The 15,330-nt window shown below is 43.0% G+C and overlaps 2 protein-coding genes across 2 annotated transcripts in view; both read left to right on the forward strand.

Moving 5' to 3' along the window:
• The window catches only part of sertad2b (SERTA domain containing 2b), a 33,371-nt gene extending 24,250 nt beyond the window's left edge, over positions 1–9,121 (forward strand). The window contains exon 2 of the mRNA XM_071912645.2: positions 7,046–9,121. Coding sequence (XP_071768746.1) covers positions 7,050–8,333 — 1,284 coding nt within the window. The 5' untranslated portion in view covers positions 7,046–7,049 and the 3' untranslated portion in view covers positions 8,334–9,121. The remainder of the gene's footprint in view (positions 1–7,045) is intronic.
• sdhaf4 (succinate dehydrogenase complex assembly factor 4) overlaps positions 1–15,330 on the forward strand; it is a 369,114-nt gene that overhangs the window by 82,065 nt on the left and 271,719 nt on the right. The window lies entirely within an intron of this gene.

Consider the following 15,330-nt stretch of genomic DNA (forward strand, 5'->3'; position numbering starts at 1 on the left):
AAAGATCAAGGGATCGCTCTCAAAAAATAATGTCAATGCATTTATTGCACAAAAAAAAACAGCAGGGTGACAAAAAACATTTTTTTGGGGGGCTAGAAGCCTTCTTCAGTGTGTGTTTTTAAGTTAAACTGTTTGTGTGCAAGGACTTGAACTCCACACACAGAAACCCAAGAAGAAGCGCTCGCTCTCCTCTCTTTCTTTTGCAGTAAAAGACTAACCTGAGCGCTGGGACCGCTGGCTGTATATTAATGGAATGCGGCATGTTGTGCAGTAGAGGCGTTTTGTAATCAGGTCCGTCATTATGTAAGAGATCATAGTGAATTCCATGTCCGTTGCCCAGCTGACCTCCTGGCCGTCATGTGAATTGTACCGTTTATGATCGCTGTACGCGTGCAACCCCCCCACACACACACATACACACACGCACCCACACACACACACACAGGTAGACCTTGTTTCCAGTTGCATGATTAGCTTACTTCTTTTGGGTCTGGCTGTCTTCTGCCATCTGTCCTCCATTGTTGCTGTTCCATACTGCAATGCAATTTCACACATGAATCAGAATTTTGTTTCAACATCTACAACTATATATCTATAAGGTACAACATTGCATTTGTACACGTAAGATGACATTCATTCACAGTGTATTTTGAGCACTAACCCTTCATCACAAGTGTGCGTCAAAGGGCTTCACAGAGAACGAGCCTACCTAGATCTCACTGATCAACAGGCAGTCACACAATGATGCAACACACCGCCAACCTTAGAACCTCGCTGAATACAAGGAAAAACCTCACGAGGAGAAAAGAATGGAAGACTCCATTGCCAGGTCATTGACAGCTTAGCCAAAAATGACGCCAGCCTAGCTCCAGGCCAAAAAGTCGCTCTGTTAGTTTATCATAAAACCGCAGACGAAGCCGCTTTAGACCAAAAAAGTGATTGAAATGTTAATTGACCTTGATTCACCATCACCTCTACGCCTCTAAAACCCGAACTCGCTTATGAATGAGGTGTAAAACCACAGGTGTGGATTAAGCCTCGATTTGAGGTGTTCAACTCTCTGAACCATTTTCGTTCAGGTTTGTGAGCGACACGGATAGTCCCAGTCCTGTTGAGAGCAGCTGTCGGGGAAAAGACACACATATTTGCCTCGGTTGAGGCTATTTGCCTGTTTTATTGCAGGCAAATGCAAAAGACGGGGAGTTGAAGCATCTCGGGGGGGGGGGTTAGAGAGCTGGCAAGAAATTCAAATCTCAAATGTTTTAAATGTTTTGATGCTGATCGGTTATTCTCGGTTAAGCGAAATGGCTGCAGTTGATGTAAATACACTTTATGCAAAGCTATAGCAATATGCAATAGCTAGAAGAAATGTAATAAAAATCCTAATCATGATATTAGAGGTCATAGTGGTAGTAGTAGTAGTTGCAGTAGTAACAGCAGTAGTAGTAGCTGTAATAGCAGTAGTAGTATCAGTAGTAGTAGTTATAGCAGTATCGGTAGTAATTACTCTCATCTCACGGCAGTATTATACTGTAAGTTTTGTATTGAACTGTAGCTGGTTATTCAGTGTAATGTGTCTGGGCAGGCGAGCTCTATATCACACACTCTCTCTCTCTCTCTTTCTCTTTCTCTGGGTTTTGTCAGGAATGTGTTTACTAGTTCTACTTTTTGTGTGTGTGTGTGTGTGTGTGTGTGTGTGTGTGAGAGAGAGAGAGACAGGGGTGTGAGTTGGACAGTGCTGTCCCCATGTGCATAGCTGGACGCATCGCAACAGGGAGGAATGGTGCTAGCACAATCACGAGCGTGTGTGTATGCGATATGCCACATATGTCTATCCATGTGTACGCGCATATGCGGACAGAAATACATGTGATGCTCGACATATGCCGCGGTGCTACGATAGTCTACCTGCAGCAATATAGTCAGTCTGTGTTTGTGTGTGTGTGTGTGTGTCCATACTTTGTGCACCCTGAGGACCTGAAATAGCCCAATGCGGAGGTGAGGGGGAGGGGTGGATGTGCAGCTCAGGCATGGAAACCAGCGTATCCGGTTACAGGATCATAATATCACTGCAGAGTCCATCCACTAGCACTGCACTACCGCACAACACACACACGCACACACGCACACACACACACACACACACACACACACACACACTGCAGCCAGCTACTGGAATACTATGCTGGGCCAGCCTGCTTGTCCGATGTGTGTTTGCTGGCACAGCTGACACACACACACACACACACACACACACACACACACAGCTGACCTAACCTCTCAAACCCTAAACACACTATTTTTTTTTTTTCACGCCCTCATACGTGCCGTAATTCATATTTTTTTCCACACTTTTCATTCATACATTTCAACTCAATACGTTCCTAGGCTTGTGTTATGTTTAATACCCCACTCTTGCTTATATTCCTATTCATATTCTACTTTTCTTTGCTGTATCCTATTATTTTGCCACTGCGACGACCCAGTTTCGCCACAGGGAATCATCAAAGTTTCATCTAATCTTATCTAAGTGCACACATAGCCGCGAGTAGGCCTATTTTTCGGAGATCAAATTTCAGATTTTGATTCTGTTGTTTTGTATTGTGTCCTTATCAGTTGCAATTAATCCTTTTCTCTCATAGACAAGGAGACAAAGTTACAACTGTCTCACGTACACAGCTTGGCTTTTTTATTTTCTCATTTCTTGACTCCTAGACTCAACAAAACTCCTTTAGAAATTTAGAATCAATCTGTGGCGAACAAGCGTGTGTGGGCCTGATTTTAAAGACGTTTGAGAAAAAAAAGAAATGTAGTCTAGTGGAATCTGTTTAGAGGTGGCACAATCTGTGGTGGGCTGTTGGGTTTGTTACAGGATGTTTGGTGATATTTTAGGCTGTGGCGAAACCAGAGAAGCGTTTCTCTCTAAATGTGTTTCCTACCTGACGTTCTTTTTGCGGATCAGACCGCTCCGGATCGGTCAAAGCAACACGCTGGAAACAAGTGGGCTCACTTGCTTATTGATTGGGATTTGTTTGGCCTCGCTCGCTTGTTTTCTAGTGGATGAGACGAGAGGAAAAAGAGCAGCTCTCTGAGAATAGAATGTATTTAAAAAGATGGTGTATATGGAGTTAGTAATAGCGAGGCTTATAGGGCCGATATTGGCCTTTTAGTAAAAATGGGATGTGGTCCAGTCAGTGTGGTCCACCTCTGATGTGATGGATATGAGGCAGTTTGATTGATTGCATATTAATGTAAAATTGATCAATACAACACTGGTTGTCTATGGGAAGCCCTTAACCTGAACTGATTCTAAGACAACATTTTGATCAAATTCCACAAAGTATGTGTGAATATGTTATTATTAGTACTAGTATTATTAGCAGTGGTAGTACTTGTAGTAGTGTTATTATCCTGGGTTTCAATGGAGAGTTTTAGTGTCCCATGATGGTCTAAATGTTTCAGAGGCTTTTCTACAATTCCAAGAATATAATTTTGGGGAAACACTTTAAACTGGCCATATTTTGGACCTTTTTTTGGACTATCGGCACAAACTATGTATTGTCAGCTTCAATCCAAAAATATTGGTATTGGTATCGACCTTCGGAACCCTGTATCAGTCGAACCTAGCTGCTACAGTGACAAAGGAGTCGTTGAGGTGCTGGCGTCCGCACTGAGGAGACCTTTCTGCCATGTGTTCCTCATGGAAAAGCCCTTTTTTAAAGACAGCTTTAAGGCATTTCTTTGCTTTACAAGGCAGTTTACAGTGAGCAGAGTCAGGAAAGTGCTGTATTCAGTCTGTCCTGCTGTCAGAGTGACCTTGAATCACTCTGGTTAGGAGTACTTATCTTCTATTTGTCTTCTTCTTGACAGGTCCAGTTGTTTTGCCTAGCCTGGTTGTATTGCTGTTTAGAATGCCTGTGTGTGTGTTCATGTCTGGAAGTGGCCTATACAGTGTAGGATGGCCTGGGCCCGTGAACTGTGGCAAAGTCACTGAAAGGCGGGTGTTGGTGGGTAAACATGTGGAGAGACGATGAAAAAGAAAGATGGAAAAGAGGTAGAAGAAAAAGGACTGAGAGACTGAAGAGAAGAGGAGGTGGAGGAAAAGGAGAAGGAAAGGGAAGAGGAGGATAATGAAGTGGAATGTAAGGGGTGGGGCACCTCTGGTATGTCAGTCCTGCATACTGTGCGTGCATGTGTGTGTGTGTGTGCGAGCGCATGTGTGTATGTGCGCATGTGATTGTGTGTGTGTGTGTCTAAACTCCCAGCCATGAGTCAGTGAGTCACACATGCGCAGCTGCTTCAGCCCTCAATCACACACCCGCAAAGTCCTTTGAAACTAACTCTGTCTCTCTCTCTCTCTCTGTCTCTCTCTCTCTCTCTCTCACTCTCTCAGTATCTCACATTTGCCATCTTCCTAACAAGTCGAGAAACAGCTAGGATGAATACATGAATTGAAGCAGTATCCGGTTGACAGAACACAAAAAAAAATGTGTTAAAATGTGTTGTCTAGCCTTCTAAAGTGCTGTGTTAGAGCTCTGTTCACGTAACACTCTGCAACATTTTCATATAAATGTCTGTTTTGTTGCTCTCTATCACTGATTGATATAACACAATAGTGATTCAACCTATAGCCAGTTCATGAAAGCTTTTACATTTGAAGCAGCAACAGCGGTTTGTTTGTAATTAATATAAGAAGCTAGAAGAAATATAAGAAGCCACAGTCTACACTGAATGTCTTTATTATTGCGGTATGTTGGGCCATGTGCCGACGTCGAGTACAAAACACCAAAGCAATGACTGCTTATCACCAAAGGTGTCGCCAAAATCAAGAATCAATTTAACCAAAAGTGTTCTTTATTGCACCAAAAAGTGGTTCTACTATGATACAAGCCTAAAGAACCATTTTCTGGTACTATATAAAGCCAATTTTCTTTTATTTATTTAGTGTAGTCTTTGGTGCTCAGCGCTCATTGCTGTGGTGTTTCTGCACTGCACTTCCCAGAGATCACCTGTCAATCAAACAGTGTGGGCGGAGCTTGGATTTTCTGTTGATGCAGTTTGAGTTTCTCTTTTCTTTGTCAGTTCAGCCATGGTGGCTATCACTGCTCATGCTAACTACCCAGTTCTGTTTCTGGTTATCTAGTAGCTAGCGTTAGTAGTGGCTATTAGTTGCACGGTAACATTAACATTAGCGGCTTTGCTGAATTAGCCTGCTAGCTAGCTAGTTAGCTAACAGTTCAGGTTACTGTTTTGCAGTAGAGACTAGAGCTAAAGACAAGACAGTTTATTGTGTCACAGCAATCTACATTTGGAAACAAATCCACCTTACCTTTTTCCAGTATATCTCCTTTTCTTGGCCAGTTGTTATGTATTTAGACATTAGAGAATGGCCAGTTCTCAAATGGACCTCCATGATGGAGCCAGACGTGGTTGCTAGGCGATTTGTGATGCAACTGCAAAGCCTCAATGAGGGAGTTCAGTGCCTTGCTCAAGGGCACCTCGACAGCAGCTGTAGGCGAGCCAGGGAAGAGTGTTACTCATTTACTCTTTTTAGTCCAGGAATCCGAACCGATCTCCATCTCCCTCCTCCTCCTCCTCCTCTCACTTCTCCTCCTCTTCCTCCTCCCTTCTCCTCTTCCCTCCTCTTCCTCCTCTCCCCCTCCTCCTCCTCCTCCTCCCGTTCTTTGTCATCTCTTTGGGTGAATTCCCAGCTGACTCTGTTTGTCATGGCAACCAACCAGTCGTGGTGACTGGCCCTGCAGCTTGCACTTCCTGTGTGTGTGTGTGTGTGTGTGTGTGTGTGGAGACGCATGCGCAGTGTGTATGTGTGTGTGTGTGCAGACAGCGACTGGCTGCGTGAGCCTGTCAGCCTGGATTAAACTCAAACACACTGCAGCGATGCCTGCTTTCTTTTTTTCTTTCTTTCTTTCTTTCTTTCTTTCTTTCTTTCTTTCTTTCTTTCTTTCCATCTTTCTTTCTTTCTCCATGTTAGCAATAGTTAGACAATCAGATAGATAAATAGATGTATAAGATCTATAATACTGTTGGAAAATGGATGTTTAGGGAATGAGCTGTGGCTTCGTCCTCGTGGCGTCTCTTTTGCTCTCTCTATCTCTCTCTCTCTCTGTCTCTCTGTCTCTCTCTCTCCTGTCCTACTGTACGTCTCTCGCCCTCCAGCCCCATCCCCCCCAACCCCCCTCACTAAGTAACTCAATGTACTGTTCCAATATGGCGGGAGGAGGAGGGTGTAGGGGGGGTTGGGCTGTAAATCTGGCCTATGATCCTGTGCTACAGCAGGGAACGCTGCTATTACATAACTTACTGTGTGTGTGTGTGTGTGTGTGTGTGTGTGTTGGCCTATGCAGCGGTGAAGCTCCCCTTACAGCTGGTCTTGGTTCCAATGTATTTTTTTTTTTTAAATCCCCTATTGCCGTGAGCATGGTGCCGTTTAGTAGCTTCTTCAGTTCCCACATGTTTTAGCTTCTGGGTTTCAATCTAGAAACTAGAAAAATAAATAAAAAACCTAGAAAAATAAGATTGCAGTTGGTGTGTTATAAATAAATGGCATTTATTTGTCTTTCAGTGAGGTGAGTGTGTGGTTTCTGACAATGATAATCTAACACTAAGAAGCATACAGTGAGCTCCGGTAGTGGTGATGCTCTTTCATCGACATACAAAAAACCCAAAATGCTAGACATGACATGAAATTTCCGGAATATCATGGAATTTTTTTTAGGTGTATTCCAGGCAGGGAAAGTCAGGGAATTTGATACATAGCAGAATGTATTTTCCAACTTCATTGTATTAGATGGTTTTTAGCCCAACTGGAGTGGAAACCAGACTTACAAAACAACATTAACAAACCAATAAGGAAGAACATTTTTAGGTCCTGGAAGTTATGAAAAGTCATGGAATTTTACATCAGGGCTACAGTGGGGAACCTTGTACATTATGCATGGTTGAATGAATATTGTACTGAAATAATTGAACAACAAACGAAACAAATGAATCTCTCCCCTTGTCTCTCTGGTTTTGTGTTTTCCAGATATATGTTCGGTAAAGGTGCGAAGCGGAAGTTGGACGAGGATGAAGAGGGGCTGGAAGGCAAAGCGCTGGCGCCGTCGGTGGCGGGCGGAGGAATGGGCTTGGGTCCCGAGGGCCTGTCCAAGGTGTCGTACACCCTGCAGCGCCAGACCATCTTCAACATCTCCCTGATGAAGCTGTACAGCCAGCGGCCGCTCGGCGAGCCCAGCCTGGAGCGCCGCGTCCTCATCAACAACATGCTGCGCCGCATCCAGGACGAACTCAAGCAGGAGGGCTCCCTGCGGCCGCTGCTGCTGCCGCCCTCGCCGCCGCCAGATGACCCCATGGACGAGGGCTTCCGCGAGGCCCCGCCCTCCTTTGGCGTCTTGGCGACGGCCCAGCTATCCCAGCCTTCGGCGCTGCTGATGCCAGCGATCGCCCCGCCGCCTTCACCCCACCCCCTGGTGCCTCCCGCCTGCCAGGCGTCCCAGGCCTGCCCCGCCCCCCTGGGGGCCTGCCCCGCCCCTCTGGAGGCCTGCCTCACGCCGGCCTCGCTGCTGGAGGAGGACGGCGGAGACTCGGCCTTTTGCGCTTCGTCCCCGCCCACTCCTCCTCTGTCGCCTCCCCCGGCGCCGCCTCTGCCGCCACCATCGGCCCTCCTCACCCAGGTGTCCCCCCGGGTCGCTGTGCCTGCCTCGTCCAATGACAGCTTCCCCTCCGCTCTGAGTGACATTGAGTTGGGCCCTCCCACAGCCATAACAAGGACAGCAGCAGCTAATACGATGACCACGACTACCTCCCCAGCTCCCTCACCGGTCACCCAGCTCCCCCAGTTAGCGCCCCAAACCCCGACACCCACGGGTCCACCCAGAGACAGCAGGGCCGCGGGCGCTAAACCAGAGGCGGCTGGCGTCTTGCTAGCGGAGGCCCGCTGCGCCGAGGTTCGGCCGATGGACACTCTGCCTACACTGCCCCCCGGTGTCCTAGTAGACATTACCTCTTCTCCTTCCTGCCCGCCCTCCTCTTCCTCGCCCTCGGGGTTTCTCTCGGACTTGGCGCTGGACGACGTCCTGTTCGCCGACATCGACACGTCCATGTATGACTTTGACCCGTGCACGACGGCGGGGGCGGTGGGCGCGGCGGCGGGCGGCGGCCTTGCCAAGCTGTCGCCGGTGGTGACGGCCGACGACCTCCTCAAATCGCTGGCGTCGCCGTACAGCGGACCCGCCCCCCAGGTTTCAGCCAATCAGCCTTTCAAGATTGACCTGACAGAACTGGACCACATCATGGAGGTGCTGGTGGGCTCGTGACTCGTGCACGCCGCCACCTCAGACACGTAGAGACGTTTTTATCCAGGGGAGAACAGACTGGAATGAAAATCCGGGGGTCGATTTTTAATGGTTTTTCCTGGTTGTTGTTTTATGTTTTTATTTTTGTTTTTATACTCCTTTCAAAGGTCGGTAATTGTAAGCATCAATGGTGATGTCATTCAGTACTACTACAACTACTACTACTACTACACAACACTGTGCATGCACTGTGCTCGCCTTTCCCAAAGTGGAAATGAAGTAACCGGGAAACAAAGACATACACACGCACACATACACACAAGTTTGTATTACTATACTTGTGAGGATCTCCGTTGACAACGTTCATTTCCTAACCCTAACCTTAACCCTCTCAACTACACGCCTAACCTTAACCTTTACCCTAATCCTAATTCTAACCTTAACCCCAAACCCAAGCCTTAACCCTAAATCAGCCCCTTGAAAAAATGAGGCCCTCCATAATGTCCTCACTTTGGAGGATTCTCTTAATCTTTCTATCCTTGTGAGGACATTTGGTCCTCACAAGTATAGGAGTATAAGCACACACACTCACACACACACACACACACACACACACACACACACTGAATTCATGGCTTTTAGCAGATGAGTGCCTTTCAAAAATGACCACTTATTCAATTCCTGTCTTTACAGTATGTGTCTTTATGTTGTTATTTCTTCTCACTTTAACAGCCTAGAGAGGTCACTCCCTCAATGTCCTTTTTTTTTAATTTATTGTATTTTATTAAAACTATTATTGTTATTATTAAGTAAGATAATTTGTCATGATCAAATAATAATTGCTTGTTATTTAATCCTTATCCTATTACAAGATGTTATGTTTTATTTGTAAAGCAAGCAGAAACCTTTTTTTTCCGAGGAATCTTATGTTTTACCAATGTGCTACATATTAGCTTGGCTATATAATTACGCTTCAGGGAAAGCTCTGAAGAACATCGCTTGGTCATTCTTTCATAGCCCAGTGTTTTGGTAGAAGGAGATGTCTGCTCTTGTGCACATCTTGTCTACGAATTCAGTTCAAGTCTATGTCTTTTTTTCTTTCCCTTCCTTATTGGCAGGCACATAACTGTGCTGAATGCTAATTTACATGAGCTCGGTCATATGGGCTAGTTATCATGCTTCAGTAACAGCAGAATTCAAATGAGCTTCACCCACAGGAAAGCTTGACTTGTTTACATTGGAAGCGGTAGCGGCTTCACCAACTCTCGCCTCCCGGTCGGACGGTCAGAGACGTTCCACAAAGTCCAACCCGATCAGAGACTTCAAGCCTCCAAACACATCACTCTTGAGGAAAAATTGTTTTCAAACCTATTCACTTTGGCTCTATAAGACACTCTAAATGAATTTCAGCTGTCAAAAATGGCAGGGAAAAACATTGTGGTAGCAGTGTCACTCTCCACGGCTTTTCTCAAACTGACGAAAAGAAAGAAAAATGAATATTTTCCTAATAATTGTTTTGTTGCTACTGAATTAGCAATGTAAATTACAGTATATACAGTATTACATACACCCCATATTTGCATAGTATATTTGCTTGTATTCAGAATAAGAGCCCTTGTATGCCAAATCTCAGGGTTGTACTCAGTACTGTACATTGTGCTGTACAGGAATGATGTTGACCCAAAGCTCATGGATGTTTTAAACACATACGACCATAGGAGGGCTAAATCTGCCTAGTGAATAATTTGAATGTGGATTTGCCGTACTGGGAAACCCAAACCAGGGACTAAACCTGATCCCGCAACCATGCAAAAGGCTCTGTTGTTTCAAAACACTATTCCCCCTGCACAGCAAGCGCACAAAGGCTCACTATGCATGCTTTTTGGCACAAAAGCCATAAAGGAATCGCTAACTGCAGCATCCAATATGAGTTTCATAAGGTCCACATGTTCTTTTCTTCCTGACAGACCACACACAATGAGTTTTTAATAGCATGCGGGTGCCCAGTTCATCAGTCTAATGCTGTGTGTCCACCGCCAGTCTTTTACTATGCTGACTTCTTTTTCTAATTCTTAGGGCAAGGTCCTGCCTTTGAGTGCTTGTTGCAACTGTTAATGTAATAACTTCCCATTAACGTAGTAACAATTTGCAGTAGGGTTAGGGTTAGAAATTTCCCATTATTGTTAGATAGGTTACCTAACGTTAACATAATAACTGGTTTTCCGTTAAAGTAATAACTGGTTTTCCGTTAAAGTAATAACTGGTTTTCCATTAAAGTAATAACTATTACATTACTGAGAAGGCTGAAATGTTCAGTTTTCAAAAATATTACTGTACTGATAATCTAATAGCCAAAATTCGCTCCACAACTGTCGCCCATTCATAAATTTGGTTATTAACTATGGTGCTACATCTAAAAAGGGATGAATATGTATAGAAGAGGTCTTTGGTGATCATTGTAAACCTTCCTGTTAATGTAATGAAACCCAATGATGTAATAATTGTTACATTAACAGGAAGGTAATGTCAGCTTGTTAGCTAGCTAGCCATAATATTTGGTCCGCTAGCCATCACTATTTTGCTGTTAACACATCTGATTAGCACACTAGCTAACGTATCTAGTAGAAGCTAGTGTTATTCATGGCTAGTAATCGCATGTTAGTTACTTTGCTAAATTAGCCTGCTGGTTAGTTAGCTAGCTAACAGTTTGTACTTACCTCTACAGTCACACCACAACATTTTTTTCATTTATCTCTTTTTTCTATCCGGTTTGTTATATATTTAGTAATCATTTGCACACAGTCAATTCTCCAGTGGACCTCCATAATGGCGGCAGTCGTGGTTGCTAGCATTTTAGAGGCACAACTGCAAAACCTCTATAGTATAAGCTAGGGACAACACAGCTTGCTAGCTGCCTTGGCTAGAAAAGGCCTGCGGTGGACACAAGCAGTACCAAATCCACGAACCCAGCATCTGTCTCTTCATACAGAAGTCACGCTAGCCTACTGTTAAAAGTTACTGGACCACAATTAAATACAGGCATCAAAGATTTTAAGGTGCAGATATTTGGTTTGTTTTAAATGGTTGAAACAAGATGACCATCGTATTGTAACATGCAATTGCTGCACTGGACTCCATAGCAAAAGTCAGGCTTAAAGCAATGGGATTTCAATGCAACCTGCTTAATGATAGGATCAAACTTTAAAGGAAAAATCCCCCCTTACACTGTTATATATCATCAATCTGTGATGTTCAATGCATTCCAGGAGTTGTTTTGTGATGAAGCGTTGTAATTTTTGGTGTACCCACATTTTTTTGGTGTACCCACTTTCCCTCAACCTGCCTCATCTACTTCTACTTTTCCCAGAATGACCCCCTCCTCGCTCCCCCCTCCCCCTCCTCAAAACACAAATGTCTTGTGGTTGCATTGCATTATGGGCTACTGAGGCTACTGTCAGTGGAGAAATTGGTGTCTGTGCCTCTTTTACGATGGATTTCTCCCTTTATGATTGTTGAATGTCAGTGCAACACGGCGGCTCTAGAAAGAAGCCCTCGCTTGTTGATTCAAACTCCATTGTGGCTTTGCTGTAAATATGTGGACATATTTAACAAAATAGGCCCAGAAATGTAAGGTGCATCACCAATAGCTGTTGAAGTGTTTAGGGCGGATTTTTCCTTTAAAAGTGAACGGTCAATCATACTCGGATAACACAAGGAATCCTAAATGAAAACACAGTTGTCTACTGCTACTCGGTAAAATGGTATATTACCATGCTAAAATGGTATTTCTAGCACAGGTCCCAGCTGGTGGGACTCACTGGTTGTTTTTACTGGGACAGAATCTGTTGTCTGGAATTCAGTCCGACTTGCATTACTGTGTTAACCTGCCAACAGCAGAGCAGCCTGGGCGATGTTAAAACTTGCTCCCACGGCAGATCATTAGTTTTCCGGTGTGCATTTGACCTCAACTAGTATGCAAATGAACTGCATGAGCAATTCTAATACACGTCTAACTGAATTCACGGCAGAGTGTGAGCCAAGCAGACGACAGCACCAACTAATACTGTTTGCAGACGATTATGTCTTTTATTTCACCGTGTTTGAATTTTGGAGTGCTTGTTTTTTTTTTTTGTCAATGAAGTTATTTATTCAGATTTTTTTTTTTCCTCTCCTGTGTAAATATATTTATTTTTGACGTGAAGTGAACATTTGGATTGTAAATGTGTGTACAGAATGTGTGGTAGGAATGTACTCCGCTTCAGATAGGAATGTACTCTTGAGTATGGAAATATGGGTGGAAGCCATTTTCTTTTTTTACATAAGAAGTCATATTATCTTGTTTTTCTGTTTGTTTCTTTCTTATTGTTTTTTTTTGTTGTTTTTTTTTGGGGGGGGGGGGGGGGGGGTGGCAGCCACGACTTCTCACAGTCAACACACCTCATTATGTAATCTTTTCGTTGACGTTTTTGTCGTTTTTTTCCTGTTTGTGCGCAAAGCAAATGGTTCACGCAGCAATACTCAAAAAAAACCCGTCTCCAACTTCAGATGTCAAGACTCCAAAGCCTGTCATAGACGCTTCAATGCCAAAAGTAATGTACATAGTATGAACGACATTCGAACTCCTGAGACTTTTTTTCGATCAGTGTTTGTTACCGAATCTTGTTTTAGCGCTGTCGGAGCGTGCGGCGGTTTGAACCCCGCCGGGAAAGACTGACCGCAGTCGAGGATCGAGTCCCTCTACTGTCCGAATACGAAGGCTGTATTTTTCACAGACCTCAGAGCTGTGCCTTTTTCTATGCAATATAACACACAAAACACACTTGTCTGATTAACAGAGAGAGAAACTATCAGCTGATCACTGTATCGGGATCCATATGTGGACTGTAGATAATATATATATATATGAAATAAATGGACAGGTGTCTATGAATTTGAAACAGTCTTACTTTTGTAGTTTTATATATATATATAAATATATATATACAATAAACTGTAAAAAGAGCAACTGTCAGTTGTGTCTTCACTTTGCGATACTTTGTCTTGGTTTTTGACACATATGTACACTGTACACACACACACTCACACACACATTTATATTATCAACTAGAGCCAATCCTACAAATATACCAATATTTCTGGATTGAAGCTGTCAGTCAATACTGATATTCAGTATCTTTAGATTTCCCCTAGAATTTTATTCTTGGCAGGATGGAAAATCCACTGAAACAGCATTTAGACCATCATGGGACACTAAACGTCAGGATAACAATAACAAGAAGAAGAAGAAAAGGAAAGAAAATGGCACATGATTCAAGCAAAAGTTGATTTGTATGGGAAACAAGTTAAATCAGCTTAAATCCATTTGTAGATTTTCACTTGTTTTAAGAAGAATCATATTTTAAGACACAATATTCGACTAAATTACATTTTAAGATATAGGGTATTTTTGTGTCTTTTAGAGAAATTCTCCAGTGCCATAACATCGCTCATTTCAATGCTCACCACATTACCAACCGAATGACTAATTAATGGCACAATCATGTTCCAAGTATATAGCCTTGAGCCACATTAAAAGTCCAACAAAACCATGAGCATAATTTACTTCACAAAGCAGAATAAGCCTTGGGTGTAGGATTTCATCATGGAAACTACTAAAATAAAATGCATACTTGTGTGGAATCTGAACAAAATGTCTCATTAGAATCAGTTCAGGTTAAGGGCTTCTCATAGACAACCAGTGTAGTATTGATCAATTCTACAATAAATATGTAATCAATCAAACTGCATCATATCCACCATATCAGAGATGGACCACACTGACTGGACCAGATAATAAAAGTCCAATATCGGCTCCATATATCAGTCTAGCCTTCATATCAGCTGCAACACTAGCTGTTCCTCCTTTACTTTGAGCCCTTTCTCTGGGTAAGAGTTCAACAGTCTCCATTATAAAACTCAGCCTGTCTTCCTCTCTGTTTTTTTTCTAGTTTAGTGCGGCTCAGCGCCAACATTTGCCACTGTTAAACAGCCATGACTCCTGATCCGCTGGCCGGTGGTTATTTCCAGCATTCAGGCCACACAGCTGTGAGGGGAAGGGGGACAGTCTGTCTCTATTGGTGGAGGAAGGGAAAGTTTAGCTCAACTTAGCCGCAGCCGCGCTAAGGTCACTGAGGACAGCGTGCAGCCAGGGACAGAGGCGCAGGCACAGTGAGCCGCTGCTCTCTGCTCTCTTTGTTTGAACATGGCTTAACATGAACATGTCAAACTGATATTACCCAGTTAGATAACTGTTTTTATATATATAATGATGTCCCCCCCCCCAAAAAAAAAATACATTACAGCTGGCATGAAGATTTTCCACAGAGATGCCACACTGTTTTTAATATTTTAACAACTCATAGCTTACTATGTTTTATATTACTGTACTGCTACAGTGTAATCATGAAAATGAGGGGGATGTTTACTGGTGAAAGTTCGTTCTTTGTCACTTACAACTGTAACAATTTTAAGAAAATGGAAAGGAAATGCAAAAAGTACATTATTAGATTACATTGTTATTATTATTACATTTTTATCATTTGATTAAAATTATAAAAAAAAGTTTATTTATGGAGCAAAACAGTTACAAGGTGCTTTACAAGATAAAAAAAATGTGACAATAATTAAAGAAGAAAAATAAAAACAACAAAAATAAATTCATTGTTCAAGTTAAAACAAGTCTGCTATTAATCAATGAGCTTCATTCAAACTCACTGACAAAACTTATCAATGAATAAAGCTTTCCAGTGAAGCCAGTAGTTTATTTACTGTTATCCATTAGTTTTCTATGTAGTGGTTTACCATTATCCTCTGTGTAGATAGACTTGTAGAATAGTTTTATTAGATTACCATCTAGTGGCTAATAGCCAGAGGTGCAACTAGGGCTGATGATAGAAAATGAGTTAGAAATGAATTGGCTATACATCAATACTTAACTCAACAAAGCAGGGTGTGTATTTGTATATTCTGCTTTCTAAAA

Source organism: Centroberyx gerrardi, chromosome 15 (assembly GCF_048128805.1).
Source record: "Centroberyx gerrardi isolate f3 chromosome 15, fCenGer3.hap1.cur.20231027, whole genome shotgun sequence".
In the NCBI taxonomy this organism is placed as follows: Eukaryota; Metazoa; Chordata; class Actinopteri; order Beryciformes; family Berycidae; genus Centroberyx; species Centroberyx gerrardi.